The sequence below is a fragment of the Peromyscus maniculatus genome, chromosome 15 (genome assembly GCF_049852395.1).
Source record: "Peromyscus maniculatus bairdii isolate BWxNUB_F1_BW_parent chromosome 15, HU_Pman_BW_mat_3.1, whole genome shotgun sequence".
Classification (NCBI taxonomy): domain Eukaryota; kingdom Metazoa; phylum Chordata; class Mammalia; order Rodentia; family Cricetidae; genus Peromyscus; species Peromyscus maniculatus.
Genome location: NC_134866.1, coordinates 30281153 through 30302385, shown reverse-complemented (window position 1 = coordinate 30302385; position 21233 = coordinate 30281153). Strand labels below are relative to the sequence as shown.

Sequence of the window (21233 nt, the reverse complement as noted above, 5' to 3'; positions counted from 1 at the left end):
AAGACAGGCACTACCTCAGAGTGAAAGGCTGGGAAAAGACTTTCCAATCAGATGGACTTAAGCAAGCTGGTGTAGCTATCCTAATGTCTAATAAAATAGACTTCAAACTAAAATCAATCTAAAGAGATCGGGAAGGACATTACAAACTTATCACAGGGAAAATCCACCAAGATGATGTCTCAATTCTGAACATTTATGCCCCAAATACAAGGCACCCACATTTGTAAAAGAAACATTACTGAAGTTTAAATTGCACATCAAACCCCACATACTCGTAGTGGGAGATTTCAACACCCCACTTTCACCACTGGATAGATCTTCGAGACTTAACAGAGAAATAAGAGACCTAACAGAAGTTATGACTCAAATGGATTTAATAGATATCTATAGAACATTCCACTCTAACACAAAAGAATATACCTTCTTCTCAGCACCCCATGGAACCTCCTTTAAAATTGACCACATGCTTGGTTACAAAGCAAAACTCAACAGATACAAAAAAAATTGAAATTACCTTCTGTATTTTATCAGACCACCATGGCTTAAAGTTAGATTTCAACAACAAAATTTACAGGAAGTCTACAATCTCATGGAAACTGACTAATGCCCAAATGAATCACCAATGGGTCAATGAAGAAATAAATTTTTTTTTCTAGAATTCAATGAAATTAAAGTACAACATACCCAAACTTATGGGATACTATGAAAGCAATGCTAAGAGGAAAATTCATAGCACTAAGTACCCACATAAAGAAAATGAAGATATCTCACACTAGTGACTTAACAGCATACCTGAAAGCTCTGGAACAAAAAGAAGCAAACTCACTCAGGAAGAATCGACATCAGGAAATAATCAAGTTGAGGGGTGAAATAGAAACAAAGAGAACAATATAAAGAATCAATAAAACAAAGTGTTGGTTCTTTGAAAAAATCAACAAGATAAATAAGCCCTTATCCAAATTAACCAAAAGGCAGAGAGAGAGAGAGAGAGAGAGAGAGAGAGAGAGAGAGAGAGAATCAAAATCAACAAAATCAGAAATGAAAAGGAAGACATAACAACAGACAACGAGGAAATCCAGAGAACTATCAGGTCATACTTCAAAAACTTGTACTCCACAAAATCAAAAAATCTGAAAGAAATGGACAATTTTCTGGATAGGTACCACATACCAAAGTTAAATCAAGACCAGATAAACTATTTAAATAGGCCAGTAACCCCTAAGGAAATAAAAACAGTCATTAAAGTTCTCCTAACCAAAAAAAAAAAAAAAAAAAAAAAGCAAGCCCAGGATCAGATGGTTTCAGCACAGAATTCTACCAGAATTTCAAAGAAGAGCTAATTCCAACACTCTTCAAGTTGTTCTACACAATACAAACAGAAGGAACATTGCCAAACTCTTTTTATCAGGCTATAGTTACCATGATATCCAAACCACATAAAGATGCAACAAAGAAAGAGAATTACAGACCAATCTTTCTCATGAACTTTGATGCAAAATACTCAATAAAATACTGGCAAACCAAATCCAAGAACACATAAAAAATTATCCCCCCATAATCAAGTAGGCTTCATCCCAGGGATACAAGGATGGTTCAACATATCAAAATCTGTCAATTTAATACTCCATATAAACAAACTGGAAGAAAAAAACCACATGATCATCTCATTAGAAGCTGAAAAAGCCGTTGACAAAATCTAACACCCCTTCATGATAAAGGTGACACACGCCTTTAATCCCAGAAAGCCAGCCTTTAATCCCAAGGGATGGTGGTAGAAAACAGAAAGATATATAAGGCGTGAGGACCAGAAACTAGAAGATTTTGGCCTGGTTAAGCATTCAGGCTTTTAAGCAGCAGTTCAGGTGAGAGCCATTGGGATGAGGATGCAGAAGCTTCCAGTCTGGGGAAACAAGACCAGCTGAGGAAATGGCAAGGTGAGATAGCTGTGGCTCGTTCTGTCTCTCTGATCTACCAGCATGGACCCCAATAACTGGCCTCGGGTTTGATTTTATTAATAAGAACTTTTAAGATTCTATGAGCAAGGGATATTGGGACCATGAATGGAAAAAGTACAGAGACAACTAGCCAAACTAATGGGAACACATGAACTGTGGAACAATAGCTGAGGAGCCCCCATGGTGCTGGACTAGGTCCTCTGGATAAGTGAGACAGATGTTTAGCTCAAACTGTTTGGGGGGGGGCAGGCAGTGGGATTGGGACCTGTCCCTAGTGTATAAGCCGGCTTTTTGGAGCCTAGTGTCTATGTTGAGATACCTTGCTCAGCCTTGGTGCAGGGAGGAGAGGCTTGGATCTGCCTCAGCTGAATGTACCAGGCTGTGCTGACTCCCCATGAGAGACCTTGCCTTGGAGGAGGTGGGAATGGGGGGTTTGTTGCGGAGGGAAGCCTGGTGGACAGGAGGAGGGAGGGCAGGGGAATCTGTGGTTGGTATGTAAAATGAATAAAAAAAAATCTCTTAATAAAAAAAAGAAGATAAAAAGACTTTACTTAATTATTTTTAAACTATTAGTTCTTATAATGGATTACATCCATCTTCTTTTCCTTCTTAAGCACCTATGCACACTGTAATCTATTTTAAGTTTCTTTTTTTTCCAGTTTGTACCTGCTTCACTGTGCACCTATAGCATTCTGTGACTGGGTGAGTCAAACCTTAAACTACTAAGTGGCACCTATGTCCTTTGCTCTGCTGCTCTGGTGGTTAACTCTGCCCCCTCCTCAGTTCAGAAAGAGCTGAGCCTTAAGTCCATGGGCCTGGCTAGGAGCTTCATTGAACTGGGTGTTGCGTTTAACCAAGAGCTGCATTTAACCGCCCCAGCCCTGGGAAGCTGGTGCCTGCACTGTGGCAGGTGTTTTTACTTAGCTTGCTATTTCTACTTAGTGTGCCAGCTGCTCAAGTGCTCTGCTGCACAGCAGCACCTCTTAGGGAGCCATATGCTTTTTCCGTTTTTGTGGGTTTTTTTTTTTCATATTGCTCAGACCCTGTGTGGAAATTTGGGCACCATTTGTAGTTGGCATTTTCTCTGGACCATCAACCAGCTTCCAAATAAAGACACAGAGACTTATTATTAATTATGAATGCTCAACCTTAGTTTAGGCTTGTCCCACTATCTCTTTTAACTAAATTTAACCTGTTTCTATTCTTCTACATTTTGCCTTAGGGCTTTTTACCTTTTTTTTTTTTCCCCATTCTGCGTGTTCTACTCTCCTACTTCCTTTGTGTTTGTTTAGCTGCCCCCTGGGGTCTCTCTGGCATCTCTTTTTCTTTCTTCTCCAATATTAAATGTTTCTTCCTACTTCCCTGCCTGGAAGTTCTGCCTATACCTCCTCCCTCACTATTGGGCATTCAGCTTTTTATTAGACAAATCAGGTGCCCTAGGCAGGCAAGGTAAAGCACCAAAACATCTTTACATAATTAGACAAATGCAACACATTTTTACATAATTACACATTTTACATTATTTACAAATAACAAATATTCTGCAACACTATCATGTGCATGAAATGCCTATGGAGGCCAGAAGAGGGTGTTTGGTCTCCTAGAACTGTAGTTTCAGATGGCTGTAAGCTCTCATGTAAGTGCTGAGGATGGAACCCAAGACCTCTGTGAGAGCAGCAATTGCTCTTAACTGCTGAGCCATCTCTTCAGTATGACCGTGCTATCTTTAGTGGAGGATTGCTATTGGCCAAAGCTCTGTGTTCATGTCTTGGATATTACCTAAAATGTAATTGAGGACATGCAAGAGCTAGCTTCTTCTACGGATTGTGAATCTTTCTATGTATTTACACAATTTTTGAATTTCTTTATGCCAACTATCTCAGATAATCAGAAATCTTTTCATTAGTCTCCACAAAGCTGAACTTATTTTTTATTAATTATTTCTAGGTGGAAGCCATTATATAATGATGCACCGTTTGTCACACGTTCTTCAAGACCATGGCCATAATGTGACCAATTTGCTTAATGAAATGGTTTTTATCCCAGGTACTTTTAAAATCAATTATTACATTAAATCACTTTAAATAATAAGTAATAGATTTTCGTATAGAACTGCTTGATAAAAGTTCCATATTTGGTCTTATTTAGAGATAAATCATGGTGTGAAGGTGAATGAGTGTGTGTGTGTGTGTGTGTGTGTGTGTGTGTGTGTATAAGTTCTGTAGCTCTTATTAGACTATGTGGTCTTGGCCTCATATGATATACTTCTGTATTTTACTTCCTGGTATAGGTTGACTATGATTGCAGTATGTACCCCAAACTTTTGTGTGCCAGAACCAATAGTATTGAACATTATTGATCTATAAGGTCTAGTAAAAACTGATTGGCTATGAAAGTATATACTTGGGAAGGAATTACATTGTCTTTCTAGGGGTGGTTTAATTCTCAGTTGGGTGTTTATAAAAGAATGAACCTTCTCTTCTCTGGCCTTTTTCTTCTCTTTTGTAATGTGGTTCTCCTACCCACTATTACACACATCACCTTCTGTGTTATGATGCAGTGACCATTCAATCTTGGATAGTCAATTTTTAGAACTATGAGCTAAATACTTTTTTATAATTATTTTTATTTTTATATGTATATTGGTGTGTAATTATGTTTCTGCATGTGAGTACAAGTGCCCAGGAAGGCCAAAAGAAGTGATTGGATCACCTGGACCTGTAGTTAACAGACAGATGTGACCTGCCTGATGTGGATGCTGGGAACTGAACATGGGTGTTGTGGAATATTTGTACACTGTGTGAAAGTGTATTGCTATAACTGGTGTAATTAAAAAGATGAACAACCAATGGCATTTCCAGGGAGAGAAAGGAAGAGGAGGAGGAATCTAGGCACTCAGGAGACCCCAGAAGACCCAGAGAGGAAATAGGAGGTGCAAGGTGGAAGAGAAGTAATGCTATGTGATAGAACATAGATTCATATAAATAAATTAATTTAAGTTATAATGGCTCATGGGACAAGCCTAAGCTAAGGCCAAGCTTTCATAATTAATAAGTCTCCATGGCATTATTTGTGATCTGGTGGCCTAAAGAAAAGTATGATTACATATAGTTCCTCTTCAAGAGTAGTACATACTTTTGGCTGCTGAGCCATCTAAGTAAAATATTAAAAATATAAATTAACTAGTATCAGATATCTTGTTATGGCATCAAAAGTTGATTAATTATCTCATTATTGAATGTCACTCATAGTCAACACTACACACCATTATTGATCATTTTGAGAAATTCTTATGTCAAGTGTGCTGAATGTAGTATTGAACAGACATATTCTGCCATATTTAGGACTTTAATTATCTAAGGACAATGGAATGTCTACAGTGTACTTTTATTCAGAGAGATGGCATTTGCAGAGTCAGAGCAAAATACACCTTTCCTAATCTTTTCCTCCTTATATCTTTAGTGTTTATTTTTCTATAGAAAATAAGAACAAAGGCAATACATCTATCTGAAATTTAGTCTTTGATTATGTGAATCTTCTCTCAGATATTTTGGTTTTCCTTCATTATCTCTACTTTTTGTATGTATAATAGGAGTATGAGAATGGTTCTCACACTGCAAAACACTGAGTTTTGCATTCCTTGTCAGCATTTAGTTTGGATGACATCTAGATTTAAAGTAGAGTCAGAAAAACAATAGCAACAATACAAGCATCGGGGTCAGGACACGGTCCAAGAATGGAATCCTACAAGGAGAATTCTGAGTGCTTATGAGTAACCTCCAAGAAAACAAGACAAGTATCTTGTGATCCTAGTTTCTTTAAAACACAGACTTGTTCTTCAGTGTAGTTTCATGCTCCTCCCAGGTATAGCAGACAGGAAAGAGTTTACTCAGGAGCATTCATTACAAGTGGCTATTGCTATTTGTTTATATGTCTCTGTGAAAGAACATGTTTTGCCATGTGCAACTTGCTCATGTACACTTTACTCAGGTGACTCTTCTTAACCCTCAGAGTATAAATTGTCTGACGCTCTGAATAAAGCTGGCTATTGAATCAGACTAGTCCACCTCATTTTTTGGCTCCATTCTGCCAGGCATCAATGCCTCTCAGTGGTAAGCACACCATCAGTGAGTATGTATTGACACACTTCTGAAAAGTGCATGCATATTCATCCTGTAGAATAAACCACAAATGTGCTATGTATGTATTATAACATGTACTACACCCTGTCCTTATTATTATGATGCCAGCATTGCAGTAATAATCTGTAAGACATCTTTTATTTATAAATATAACAATAGTTCAAACTGGATTTTTAAATGGAGATAGGATGGATAAACCATCTCTGATTTAAAAAGATATTTTCTAATAGATTCTTGTAACATGAATTGCTAAATGGCTTTATTAATAAAAAAAAAAAACCTCAGAGCCAGGTATTGGGGTGAATGCTGAAAGATCAGAGAAACAGAACAAGCCACAACCAACATCACCTCACCAATTCCTCAGCTGATCTTGTTTCCTCAAACTGAAAGCTTCTGAGTCCTCACCCAAATGGATCTCAGCTGAACTGCTGCTAAAAGCCTCAAAGCTTAAAAGGGCTCTAGTTCCTGGTCCTCACACCTTATATACCTTTCTGCTTCCCACCATCACTTCCTAGGATTAGAGGCATGTGTCACGATGCCTGGCTGTTTCCAGTGTGGCTTTGAACTTACAGAGATCTAGATGGATCTCTGCCTCCGGAATGCTAGGACTAAAGGTGTGTGCTACCTCTGCCTAAACCTATGTTTAAGATAGTGGCTGTTCTGTCTCTGACCCCCAGTTAAGTTTATTGGTGTACAAAATATATCAACCACAGATTCTACTCAGTGAAGGCTCAGTTTCATTCCGTTTTGGGGAGCATTGTTAAATATTCTATGTTAGAGAGGATCCATAGAACATTTTGTCAAACTGACCAAGTGCTAAGAACTTTAGTTGAGTGCTTGTTAGTTGTACAACCAAGCCCATCACAGGATGTTTCAGGAAATTAGTTTGTACTTAAGACTGTGAATACTGAGTTTCACTGAAGATGCACTATTCATGTTTTTTCTCTAGTTTTACATTTGGTGATTTTGTAAGAGCAGAGAAGACACTACTTAAATGTAGTGAAACCTTCTGCCGTCTGTAACTTTTGCTCTAATATGCCTTAATTCCATTAATGTTTCTACTGGTGCGGTTCCTCTGATTTTAATGCTAAATTTGAGATACAAAAGGTAATGAAAGCCCTTTGTAGTTTTCTCTAGTAATCTTTGTGTATGTTCTTATACAATACTTGACACACACCCAATTCCTTCTTTTGATTGTTCCTTGATATCCCTCAGTGATGGTGGGTGTCTTTCTAAGCTTCTCATATTTACAACTTCCCCCAGAGAGACCTAAACAGCATTGTCAAAAAGAATGGCAATTTTGAGAAGTCTAAGGCTGAAATCAAGTTTGAAGTGAACCCCTGATTGTGTTGTAATGATGCTGTGGGTGATTTCCCATGCAACATCTTTAGTAGCATGTTTTTAAATCTATAGACATGAAATCAGTAGGGATAGAAAGGGCATTTTCTAATTTTGTTACCTGTGTTGTGTGGGCATAATCATTCAGTTGGATCTATTCAGCTGGATATTATGTCATACAGGGTAGCCATCCCAACTCTTTACTATGAGCACCACTGCCTTGCAGACACACAGGTGAGAGTCCTTCCACTGAGGAGAGTCAGCCACAGTTTGTTCTGGCACAGTTTCTGCTGCAATCTACAATCATGACTCAGTCTGAGACTCCAAGACAGGGTTGGCTGAGTCACATGATCCAGGAACAATAAAACGGAAGTTTCATTCCTTTGGTTTCTCTTCAAATATTAATTATTGAAAATCTCCAGTGAGGCTCAAGTGAGGATTCTGTTTTTGGCCTACTTCTCCTAACTTGAAATTCTCTCAATACCAAGAGAGGATGGGTTGAAATTTTTTCCTATAAAATGACAGCTATATCTTAAAATTTTCAGGACTCAAACTTCAAAAGTGGAATCAGACTGTTCAATACATGTGAATAATAAGAAGAGCCTGAGTGGCCAGTTAAGGCCTGGTGGACTTTTCTTTTCTTTTATTTTCTTTTATTTTCTTTCCTTTCCTTTCCTTTCCTTTCCTTTCCTTTCCTTTCCTTTCCTTTCCTTTCCTTTCCTTTCCTTTCCTTTCCTTTCCTTTCCTTTCCTTTCCTCTCCTCTCCTCTCCTCTCCTCTCCTCTCCTCTCCTCTCCTCTCCTCTCCTCTCCTCTCCTCTCCTCTTCTCTTCTCTTCTCTTCTCTTCTCTTCTCTTCTCTTCTCTTCTTTTCTTTCCTTCCTTCCTTCCTTCCTTCCTTCCTTCCTTCCTTCCTTCCTTCCTTCCTTCCTTTTTTCCTTTCTTCCATTCTTTTTTGTGATTTTGCATATTGACTGAAGGTAGAACCTTTGAATTTGATCAAACAAACAAATGCAGAAAAAAAAACCTCTGTGTACTGCCACATGCTCATAATCCATGTGCTTGGTAGTATCAAGAATAAGGTTTGTTCATTGGAAGCCAATTGGGACTATTAAACATATCCCTGCCACAAAACAAACAAACATACAAACAAAACCCAAATATGAAATGAATAGCATCAAAAAGGCAAACAAGCAGACAAATACTTTGCATATTTCATTTTAATTTTTCAATGAAATGCAAGGACTGCAATCAAACTGACTTGTATTTAACTATAAACCCTAACCCATTATAGTGTCAAAGTTACCGAATCATTTTAGACTATTTCTCTTTGGGATTTCTCACGTGTAAGGTGAAAAATAATAGCTGTGTCTTCAACTGAAAGCTGTTGCTAGAATTTTCCATTACTGTAGCCTATATAAAAGTTCTTGGGCTGGAGAGATGGCTCAGAGGTTAAGAACACTTGTTGCTCTTCCAAAGGTCTTGAGTTCGATTCCCAGCAACCACATGGTGGCTCACAACCATCTGTAATGAGATCTTGTGCCCTCTTCTGGCCTGCAGGGATATGTGTAGACAGAACACTGTATATATAATAAACAAATAAATCTTTAAAAAAAAAAAAGTCATTCATTTAAAAAAAAAAAAAGTTCTTTAATTATTGTCCCAATTAAAGTCTCAATAAATATTACCAGATTTTAGAACTTAATGGATCAAAAGAACAAAGCCACTGAAGATAAAAAATTTAATTTCCACAAACATATGAAACTAAATTAGTTATTTTATAATCATAATGTGTTTTATTTAAATTTTACTTAATTGGTGTTTTCTTAGCATTTAAAGAGGAGAAAATATACCGGGTTATAAACTGGCGCCTACCTGAAGATCAGCAAAAGGAAATTGATAAAAGAATACAACTCACTGTAGAAGAATTAGTAGCTTATGGCAGGTAATTTGTTTTAATTTATGATCTCTCTCTCAACTTCTATCTATTAAATTAGGAAAAAATATAGGGGCTTAGGTATAGGAATATTGTGTAGGAAGAAACTTGGGGTAAGAGTAGAATTTCCCTAGTGCCGGACCTGAAAACCATGTCCAGGAGCAAGCAGCCACTGTGGACTTAGCAGTCTGAGAAAGAAAAGCAACATGGGGCAGGGGAATAGTACACAGATGTTTGTATGTTTGCTTGTAGAAAGTTTGAAAACTAGGGGCCTTAAGGTAGAAATGCAACAAGTGCAGAGGTTCTTGGAGTTTGTAGAAGAATCGTGTCCTTGGTTCTTTGACTATGGGACTTCGGATAAAGACTCCTGAGGGAGAATTGGAGTCAAAATACAAAAATATTATGAGGAACATGGGCTGGAGAAGTTTTGTGGAAACTTTTGGCCTGTGGGCATTTAATTTGGGACAGCTTAGATCTCAGCCTCAAGCAGCAGGGAGAAATTTTCCCTGAGGTGGACATGAACAGAACAAAATCTTCTGATCCACAGGAACTGCCACTAGATGAGAAAACCTTTACAACATTATCCAATCAGGGTCAGTTGCTTCTTGGCCATGAAGCTGAGTTTAAGGAACAAAAGTATTGGGATGAGACAAGGGAAGAACTAGAGGGCTTGAAAAACTTAGTAATTTCTTTTTCTTAAAAACAGGAATCTCTGCGGGTATCTCCTTCCTAGGTCTTTTTTCCATCTGTAGGGGTGGAATTAGACTCACCTAGGGGGTCATCTATCAGAATGGGAAGGTTGCCTATAATTGCCCTAGTGCAAAAACCTCCCGGAACATGGTCAACCCTTTCTGGTAGTGCTGCATCTCCTCTTCAAATCAGTATAAGGTAGGCAGCTAGCAGAGAGGATGAGATGCAAGGCTTTCAAATGTTCCCCTTAACTGAGAAGCAAGATGCCCAGGAAATATCATGTGAGTGCATGTTCCAGTTCCTTTAAACAGCTTAAGGAGTTTAAAATGACTTGCTGCTAGTATAGCCCCAAATGCTGCTTTTTCCCAAGCTTTGTTAGAAAGCTTAGAAGCCTTATCTCCTGGGGTCTGGAAACAGATAACCAAAGCTTGCCTCTCAGGAGACAATTAAAATACTAATGCTGCTTGTGAGGTTGATTTGAGACCTTTTAGAAATTGAGGCTCATGGCAAGTGAGAGCTGGCAAGGGAGAGCTGTCAGAACACCAGGAAGTTGCTTTGAGTGTGGAAAAAACTTAAGGGCAAATAAGGAACCTGGGTTGTGTCTGAGATGCAAGTGAGGGAAACATTGAGCTAATGAAAGTCTATCAAGGACAAGGCATCATTAAGAGAGCTCATGGCAAACCTAAGATGCAGCTTCAAAAAATTAAGAGAGGGGAATTGTACCCTCAGTTACCAAATGAAGCTTGATGACTGCCTGAGTGCTTGGTATGGTGTGTGGAACAGAGGAATGTCAGCTTTGATGACATCATAGCTGCTGATGCTCCTCCGGAGGAGTTGGAGTGAGAGCAGCTGAACCAATGTTCCTGACATTGATTTTCCATCCTGCAATCTGGGGAAATCAGGAGACTAAGCGGGGGGTGGGGGGGTGGGGGGTGGGAGTGGGGGTGGGGGGGTTGTGTCCCACAAACTGCTGAGAAGGAGTTTGGGACAAAAATCTTGTCACTATTTGGTATTCAGGGATGGAGACTGTAAAAGCTGGATTTTTTCCATGTTCAATGGTCTGTGTATGTGTTGTCTTTAGCAATAGAGCCTTGCTGTCTGTTTGTGGAGAGTAACCTATAGTTTTGGCAACTACATGGGTTGTTTGGGGAATTTCTGTGGGACCCCTTTGCCCAACATCTCAATTAGACTGACTCAATTGTAATATTGGAAGCTCATTTGGTAGCAAATGATGGCCAGTTGGGATTCTGTCTCACACATCATTTGGCAATTTTACTGAGATCACCTTCATATATGTATACATTTTAGCAAGTGTCTATTGTGATAGGTTCCCATACTACCCCTAAAATGTCCATTTATTTTATCTGTGTCTCCCCATATTCCCTCCCTTATCACTCTCCTCCCTCTCCACTAGATACCCCCATCCTAGAACCTGTCTTCTACCAGTAACTATCTAGTCTATTTTCCTTTCTTAATGAGATCTCCCTGTGCTCACTGGTCCTTTACTCTACACCTAACCTCTGTGGTTCTATGAATTGTAGCTTGGTTATCATTGACTTAACAGCTAGTTTAAAATTGACTTAACAGAGGTTAGTTTAAAATTTTTCAATGTCCAGGTGAAACAGATGAGCCTGAGGCTTTTAGTCCTTGACTGAGATGTGCTGAATCTCCTTTGTTTTCCACGTGGATGAAAAGTACATATATGTCCCTTAGTTAATACCATTGGTCTCACTCTTGTTTCTGTCCTTGAAAATTCTACTTAGCATTCAAAGTGATGCTCACAGCATGAAGATTCTTTTTGAAATGTTTTCTCACTCACAGATGCTTAAAGACCACATATCTTTTGTCATATATTTAAAAGAAGTCAAAATGCCCCTTTGTCTAACCGTGATGTTATTTATATACATTTTTTACATATATGTATTTACACACACACACACACACACACACACACACACACACACACACACACACAGTGTTTTCATTCCAAGCTTGAATTCTTTTTTTTTTTTTTTTTTTTTCGAGAAAGAGTTTCTCTGTGTAGTTTTGGTGCCTGTCCTGGATCTCGTTCTGTAGATCAGGCTGGCCTCGAACTCACAGAGATCTGCCTGCCTCTGCCTTCTGAGTTCTGGGATTAAAGTCTTGCGCCACCACTGCCTGGCCAAGCTTGAACTCTTGAGCAGTGGTTTAAATTACAGGTAAAATACAGTGAAGTTGCTGAGAATAGAAACTTCTTGAGAATTTTTACAATTGAATTACTTTAAAGGAATTAAATTATATTACCCTTCTATATTAAAGAAACCAGTCTTGCATTTACCACACTTATTTGACAAGTGTTACATAAAATATTTTAAAAAATCCAATGTAGGTGATAAATTTAGATAATTATGGCTTGTAATGACCTACATTCTAGTATTATAACAGACCAACTAGATTTGGGTGAGTTTATAATGAAAAGAAGCTTATCAGGTCACAGTTGTGGAAGTTCAAGGTCATGAAACAATATTAGTCAGGTTGATTGAAGACATCATGATAGATGGCATCATAATTGTTAAAGCATGTGTGACTGTAAGGGTCAAGAGAAGAAAGAGAATGGGTTAACATCTCTCACAGGGGTGAACTCAGAATCTAACAAGGGCTATTTTAGCAATCTATAGGGTAAGGCCTTCTAACGGTCTTCTACTAAGGTGTCCTCTCATTGTCCCTATTGAGTACCAACACTCTGACACACAAACCCTTGAAGACAAACTGAGCTGTTGTGACTTGAAGTTGAGTCTAAAAGTGAGTGAAGATAAGCATGCCTCTGGGCTCTCATCTTGTGGATCTTTTGATGTCGGATAACATGGTGCACTTGTGCATCTTACCAGGTTGCTTATCTGCTAAGCATTGATGTGAAAGGGTCCCTGGAAAAGTGCTGTGGGGAAGAGTCATCAGTAGGATGACTAAAGTTGAGGACAGTCTTCAGTGACAGTTTGAGCAGTAGGAGTTGTAAATTCTAACAATAAGCTTCCAGTCACACTTCTTCCCATTAGAAAGTTAAGTTAGTATATGAAGTAATAGGTTTTACTATGTAATTTTTAGAAAACATAAATGTCAGTATCTTTGTTCTAGGTTGCCTCCTTCCTCTATAGCACTATTCCATGACACATGCATCTCTTTTGATGACTTTTATTTTTAGTGGTCTCATGGCCTCCTTTCTAATTTTATCACCTAAAAAGGAAAACACACACACATACACAGATACACACACACACACACACACACACACATTTAAGTTTAGGTTTCACATATAAATACTTTGCTTTTTTAAATTGCTCAGGTTCAAGGCAGCAAGTTGAAAAATGTTCAGCCTAGTTCCAATATTATCATTGGAAAGTTCTTTGTTAGGTGAAACATTCAAGTCAAGATACACAGGATTAAAAGAAATGACTTTATTATTGATGATTATAGAAGCTGTAATCATGCCATTTACACACATTGGCAGGGAATAAATATTGTCACCCCTAAAACTCATTATGTAATGTGTGAAAAAAGGTACACCTGCTCATGGAGACTGATGCTCTGAGATCTACTGTAATCAGCGAGGGCTTCTAAGACAGAAGAAATCAAACTTACATTGATGATGAATGGGGATAGATCCTTAGATGAAATGCGATGGATGCAGAAACAGTTTGGGAAGCAGAGCTATATCTACATTAGAATGACTGAGGCTGAAGGGTTCGTTCAACAGCTGTAATTCAGGTGGAATGATAGTTGCAGTACTATCACCTGGAATGTTCTCTCTCTCTCTGTCTGTCTCTGTCTCTGTCTCTGTCTCTGTCTCTGTCTCTCTCTCTCTCTCTCTCCCTCTCTCTCTCTTTCTTTCTCTCTCTCTCACTTGTAAAGCTTATTAAGTAAAGAAATATCTTCCTGTAGGAAGGAGGACTGGAAAATGAATTTCTATGGGACTGTTTTGTTTTTAATTTAAAATACATACTTTGTTTTAATTTAAAACACATAGTTAAACATAGTTTAACTATTAAATAACACTATAATATAATGATTTGTATAACATGAAACAGAAGAAGAAAAGAAAAAAAATTCAGGCTACATAGCCTCTTCCCATAAAACATACAAAAATTATTTTTTTCTAAGTGAGTCAGGGTGTTATTTAGCCTCACCTTCTGGTCTCAAAGTCACAAGTGTAGAACTCCTGATCCTCCTGTCTCTATTTCCAGAGTGTTAGATTATAAGCTGTGTTTGTCTAGTTGTGCAATACTTCCACTGAGTATAACATTCTTCCAAATAGCATGAAAAAGCTCCTCAAAATATATCTTTTTTTTTTTACAGGTTCAAACATCACACCATTGCAAAGCTTTATGAAACCTTTGCAGACTTATGCAGTCACTTATTAAGCAGAAAGGACATCCTGGACTCCTTAAGAAATGAGAATTTTGACTTGGTACTTCTTAATTCATTAGATCTCTGTTCTCTACTGCTTGTTGAGAAACTCGGGAAACAATTTGTGGTCTTCCATCCCATGCAATCTACCTCTATGGACTTTAGGCTACCAAGAGACTTGTCTTATGTTCCAATGTATGGTTCCAGTTTAACTGACCAAATGGACTTCTGGGCAAGAGTTAAGAACTTTCTGATGTTCTTTGATTTCTCCATGATGCAAAGAGAAATATTTTCTAAATATGATGGCACTATCCAGGAGCATTTTGCAGAAGGCTCTCGGCCACTTTTGTCTGACCTTCTACTGAAAGCAGAGCTGTGGTTTGTTAACTCTGACTTCGCCTTTGAATTTGCTCGTTCCCTGCTTCCAAACACAGTCTATGTGGGAGGCTTAATGGACAAACCCAATAGACCAATACCACAAGTGAGTGAAACCTTAGCTCTCAGATTATCTTTGACTCAGAGGCCTGTACTGCTTAGGTGGTGTCTTAGTTAGGGTTTCAATTGCTAAGAGGAGACACCATAACCACAGCAACTGTTATAATGGAAAACATTCAATTTGGTTGGCTTACAGTTTCAAAGACTTAGTTCATTATCATCATTGTGGGAACATAATGGCATATAGGCAGACATGATGCTAGAGAAGGAGCTGAGAGTTCTACATCTTTATCCACAGACAACAGGAAGTGAACTGGGATACCAGGCATAGCTTGAGCATAGGAGACCTCAAAGCACACCTCCACAGTGGCACACTTCCTCCAACACTCCTGCAATGACATAACTCCTAATAGTGAAAAGTTATCCACTATTACTTAAAACAATAAATATTATAAGATATTTATAAAAACATGATGTGTCATCAACTTAGGTGATCTACATGAGTGAACATATTCCTATGCATGTCCGTTAACAAAACTGATACAAGAAAAAATAGGGAATATTAAACTTTTGGATTACATTAGACTGAACAATAATACAATCTTTCTTTAAGGAAGTCTGATATACCATGGATTAATTGGTGAATAAAGTGAAACACTTAAGAATGAATGCCAGGTCCTTTATAAATATTTGTAGTGGTTCCACAGGAAAGGAGACTTCTCGATCCATTATATGAATCAATCACTACTCTGTAACCAAAACTAGAAAACAACACAAGAGGAGAAGACATTATACAACACAGCAAGTGAAGAAATATTGTATACTATATTTCTAGCATGAATATAAAATAATACAAATGATGTCAAAAATAGGGTGGACCTAAAGTTACTAAACCAAAAATTGTCCTTAACAATTATTTTACTCTAGAGCTTATATTTTAGGCAATAGAAATCAGTTATTCCAATAAAGTCTTGTATATGTATTTGCTTGGAAGAGCAATTCATAAGAGCCCAATGGTGAAGAGTTGGCTGTTAATCAATGCAGTAACTACCCCAGATACAGCTACACAGGGATTATGAAAGGAGATTTATCATATAGAACACAAGCAACCAAAGCCTGTGTTTACTCAATTCTAGGCCTATTTTGTGTCATAGCTTCCTTGGCTTTAACAAACCATTTCTTTTGCCTTCTTTCTATGTTTCTTCTAGGACTTAGAGGATTTTATCATTAAGTTTAGAGACTCAGGTTTTGTCCTTGTGGCACTGGGCTCCATAGCAACAATATATCAGACCAAGGAACTTATTAAGGAGATGAACAGTGCCTTTGCTCACCTCCCTCAAGGAGTGCTGTGGGCATGTAAGGATGCTCATTGGCCCAAAGATGTCAGAATGGCTCCCAATGTCAAAATCATGGATTGGCTTCCCCAGACTGACCTTCTGGGTAAGTACCTCCTACTTCTTACTTTATTTCCATTAATGTGCTTTGGAACTTAATAGATAACTGATGTCTGAGTGCTTGAACTCGCAGAAGAAAAGGCTGCTGATAGGTAAAGATATAACTCCAGCAGGCAGGCAAAAGCAGCTAGAGTTCTTGGGGGAATCAGTCTGTGCTCTAGACTAGCCATAGCAGCAACTTCCTTATCCTTCCCAACTCAGACAGCTCTCAATTCCCTCAATAGATATGTAGCCTTGACTTAAGAGTATTTAACATTGATTACTCCAAAACAATCTTGAAAAATATGTGAGCTATTAGTACTCCTTGAGGTAGTTGGCACTACTATTTGTTGCCACTATTGTCATAAAGATGTGTGAACTCTTCAGCATTATTTTTTTTTTGGTTTTTCCAGACAGGGCTTCTCTGTGCAGCTTTGTGCCTTTCCTGGAACTTGATTTGGAGACCAGGCTGGCCTCGAACTCACAGAGATCCGCCTGCCTCTGCCTCCCAAGTGCTGGGATTAAAGGCGTACGCCACCACCGCCCGGCACTCTTCAGCATTTTTAAAGACACACATATGAATGTAAAATGTAGACATATCTTGTTGTCAACATGGGCTGAAAACTCAGACACTTACAACATAGATGTTGAGGGTTGAGGATGTAGGGAGCTCTTTGAGTGCCAAACTGAGTAAACTCACAGTATGATATGAAGATACTGATTTCTTGAGTAGCAGCAAATTCCCTAGAGCCACCTCCCCTCAAATTATTGGTATCTGTGTGACTTTTTGAAGACCCATCATTTCTACACTCAATGGCTGAATCAGAGTTTTGTATCTAAGATTATGATTAAAAGGAAGTTGGAAAAATTTCCCCATAGATATATTCAGTAAAATCACAGGCTACACAATATGAAGAAGACCTGCTTTCCAGGGAAAATGGGTAGATTTTGTGTGAGGTATAGTTTGGATGATTTTTTTTTATGATCAGAAGAAATATTTGGTTTCTTTCAATATAGAGCAACAGGCAGAAGGCTGGATATCATATCTTAGAACACTGTAAATCTCAAAAGAAAAGTCAATAAATTCATTCTCTCTAGCACATTGGTATTTCAATGTGGACTTGCTGCTTTACCTGGTATCTGAAACTTTCATAGTGAAATATTGGACCATGTTTCTCTTTTGCAACAGCTCATCCTAGTATTCGTCTCTTTGTCAACCACGGAGGAATTAATAGCATAATGGAGGCCATCCAGCATGGAGTACCCATGGTGGGGATTCCCTTTTTTGGAGACCAGGTTGAAAACATGGTCCGAATAGAAGCAAAGAAAATTGGTGTTTCTGTTCAGCTAGAGACACTCAAGGCAGAAACATTTGCACGTACACTAAAAGAAGTCATAGAAGACAAGAGGTATGTAGCTCTCTGGGGTTGGGGTCCCTTAGGATGAATGCAGGCCCAACACTAAGGGGTCTGTGTAGCCAGTTTATCAATGAAACGGAATCTTGTGGGATGTGTTATAATACATGTGCAATACTTGAAAGTCCTGCTTTTCCTTTGCTATTAATCCTAATTTGGGGTGAGGAGCTGAGAATATGCTTCTACCTGATGTGGTGTGATGATTTCTTATACACACATTATCTTTATGACCTCTTATATTTTGTGTACCTATAATAGAATTCCAGTTGAAGCAGGAGAGATCATTGGCATGTTCTTTACATGGCTAATCTCCCTGACTCACCAAATACCTATAGAATTCCAATTGTATCAGAAGTGGACTGTCTTAGTTACTATTGTATTGTAGTGAAGAGGTACCATGACCAAGGCCACATGTAAGATAAAGCATTTATTTGGGTCTTGCTTACAGTTTCAGAGGGTTAGTCCATGATCATCATGGATGTGACTGTGGCCACAGGCATGGCACTGGAGCAATAGGTGAGAGCTTACATCTTGATCTGAAGGCAGGAGGCAGAAAGATCAAGACTAGACCTTGTGTGGGCTTTTTGAACCCTGCCAGTGGCAAACCTCCTCCAACAAAGTCACAGTTCTTAATTCTTCCATAACAATCCATCAATTGATAAGCAAACATTCAAATATATGTGACTATGGGAGCCGTTCTCACTCAAACTACGACAAAGACCATTGCATGTCCTTAATGGGTGACCTTCCCTCTTCAGAGTCTTTGTGTTGAACTCACAGAACCATCTCTCCCATGTTGTCCTCTTAGGAGAACGTGTTTTGGGCTATTATTTTTTCTGTGCTTGAGCTCACTCATCATACACTACTTTCTCTTTAACACTTTGAAATATTTGCAATTTCTCTACCATGTGTGTCATATTTATCAATGGCCTATGGAAAGCCTGCTCCAAGACCACCTTCATGGTAATGCAAGAAAATACACAAATGCAACAAGGACTAGGCCTTTTTCATCTGAGGGTATTTAGAAATCAGTTCTTATCTCTTCCATAAAATAAGAAGACACATATACTTTCTGATGTTAACTGTCTCTTTTACTTCATCTTAACAATGACCTCTGACTCTTCCTGTCTCTGCATGGCTACATATCTCCACACTGCTACTTTCTATATGGACAGCTACATGTCTATCTTTACATGCATATGACCATACATCTCTATACACAGTTATATCTGTTTTCACATGTCTATATATCTTTCTTTTTACAAACATTTCTCTTGTATATCTCTTTTCTACATAGCTTCATTTTCTTTGTCTCCCCACAGTTATAAATGCCTTTGGGACAGTTATATCTATACATATCTTCTCTTTACTCTGTTACATTCTTTCATATATTATTATATCATCTATTGACTCTTTACTCACTTAAACTCTGGAAAATTATAAGTTACGTTTTCAGGTCCCTAACTATTCTCAGAACACAAGGAAAGTCACATAGTTTCTGTTAGGCTAGTTATGTCACATTGACTCATGCACGTAGCCCTAAGTTGGTGAGGGATCCCAGACAATAAATAAACAGTTGGGTGAACCTTGAGCCTGTAGCATCTACTGAGGCTGGGACTGTGTGCAGAGGGCCAATAACTGAGAAATTTATGTCTAAAGTTGCTTAATCTCTGACCTTGATAAGCAAAACAATACCTGGAAGAATGACTCCATGTATTTGTCTCTAGAGGCAAGCAGCCAGCTTTGAATCTGTTCTGAAGTCTAAAGTTAGCTGTCTGTGTAAAAGGCTATCTTTGTGACTGAGAATCCTGTGTCAGTCCGAGTAATGTAAAGTAACTTAGTATAGTTTTCATATATCAGAATTTTACAGCTTAAGCAGAAATCAACTTCCTGATCATCTACAACTATAAGTGTGCCAATAGATGGAATATATTCTATAGATAAACACACAAGCATTGGGAAAGCACCCATAGCTGTTTTTAGGAAAGAAATACAGTAGCACATGAGAAAGATTACTGATAGGAGCAACCGGTTAATAATAGTGACTCCAGGGCTTTGTCAAGTGGGGCTTCCTGCTAGGGAGTTATATGTCTGTTGGGTCGACTTGTCACACACTAGTTGTCACCTGCTGTTGACTCCCACAGCCCTCGGCAATTATTGTCTAATCCACACTAGCACACAGAAAGCATTCACCATGAGGAAGCAGTGGGTATCAATGTCCACTATGTTCCTAGGGCCCAGGAAAGGCCTGATATAAAGGAAGTTTTCAAAGATACAAGAACAGGTGACCCACTTTTCCCTAGCCCATATAGAGCAATGTTGTCACAACCAAACAGGACTAAATACCCAGGTTTCAATGTCCTAATCACTTAATCAGATGACATCCTGTCACATGTGTTCAAGTATACTTAATGTGAGCACACCTTCAGCACCATAGGTACAATTCTTACAGACATAGTCATTTTTTAAAGTTTCCCTTCCAGGGTTAATTTTGATCCTTCTGTATAAGGTTGTACTTTTTAGCTTTTTATTGAACTTTTAGTTGGGACTCAGGTATACAGTGTCAAGTATACGCCAACAATTTTGTTTGAAGCTGACCTATGGGTCTATAATAGACATGGATATGTGTGTGTGTGTGTGTGTGTGTGTGTGTGTGTGTGTGTGTGTGTTATAAGGTCTCAAGTACTAGCACAGCACATTGGTAACACATTCTCTCTGTGTCTGCCCATAGGTTCAAGTCTGCAGCCATGGCTGCCAGGGCCATTAGGCGCTCTCACCCCCTGACACCTTCCCAGCGTCTGGTGGGCTGGATTGACCACATCCTACAAACAGGGGGAGGAGCACATCTCAAGCCCCATGGCTTTCAACAGCCATGGCATGTGCAGAACCTGCTGGATGTCCTATTGTTCCTGTTGGGGCTCACTCAGGGCACCTTGTGGCTGCTGAAGAAAATGCTGGGCTTGTTGCTCAGGTCCCAGGGTATGGTCAGGAAGGAAAAGAAGTCCTAATGTTAGGGTTGACCTGGGGAGGATGGTCGGAACTCTGACACTTTACATGCCTGCCCCTTGCCTAAGACAAGGAACTCCCAGGGTTCTCCTCTTTCCCTCTTCCTGCTTGGGGACCTCCAGTTGGCCTCACTGTTTTCTGCCTCTTTCCTAACACTCACATGGTACATTGACTGGTGACTCCACTACCTGGATCCCCTTGCTCCTGTACAATCCTTCCTTTCCCAGCCATTTCTTCTCTTCACTCCTTTCTGCCATTGACAGTATTATGACAGTTTCATACAAACAAAACAACAAAATTAACAAGAAAGAACTTAAGAACAAACACCTGAGTGATGCCCATTAACAGCATGGCATAGATGAAGGAGGGACTAGAGGGGCCCTACTTCTCAATAGTGAGCTGTTTTCTGATGATACATCTTGGGAGAGGGGAGTGATTGTATTTAGTCATGTATCCACTGGTACTCCACCAGGGTCCAATGTATGGCTTCAATCCATTGGTTACAC

General features: G+C 38.9%; 1 protein-coding gene across 2 annotated transcripts in view; it reads left to right on the top strand.

Annotated features, from left to right (window-relative positions):
* The window catches only part of LOC102906269 (UDP-glucuronosyltransferase 3A1), a 30159-nt gene extending 9288 nt beyond the window's left edge, over nucleotides 1–20871 (top strand). The window contains exons 2-7 of one of the 2 annotated variants that reach the window (XM_006994712.4): nucleotides 3903–4001; nucleotides 9263–9377; nucleotides 14388–14919; nucleotides 16082–16313; nucleotides 17496–17715; nucleotides 20453–20871. In XM_006994712.4, the coding sequence (XP_006994774.3) occupies nucleotides 3903–4001; nucleotides 9263–9377; nucleotides 14388–14919; nucleotides 16082–16313; nucleotides 17496–17715; nucleotides 20453–20729 (1475 nt within the window). In that variant the 3' untranslated portion in view covers nucleotides 20730–20871. The remainder of the gene's footprint in view (nucleotides 1–3902; nucleotides 4002–9262; nucleotides 9378–14387; nucleotides 14920–16081; nucleotides 16314–17495; nucleotides 17716–20452) is intronic. The other variant, XM_076551791.1, reaches the window with a different exon arrangement.
* Nucleotides 20872–21233: the final 362 nt, after the last annotated feature.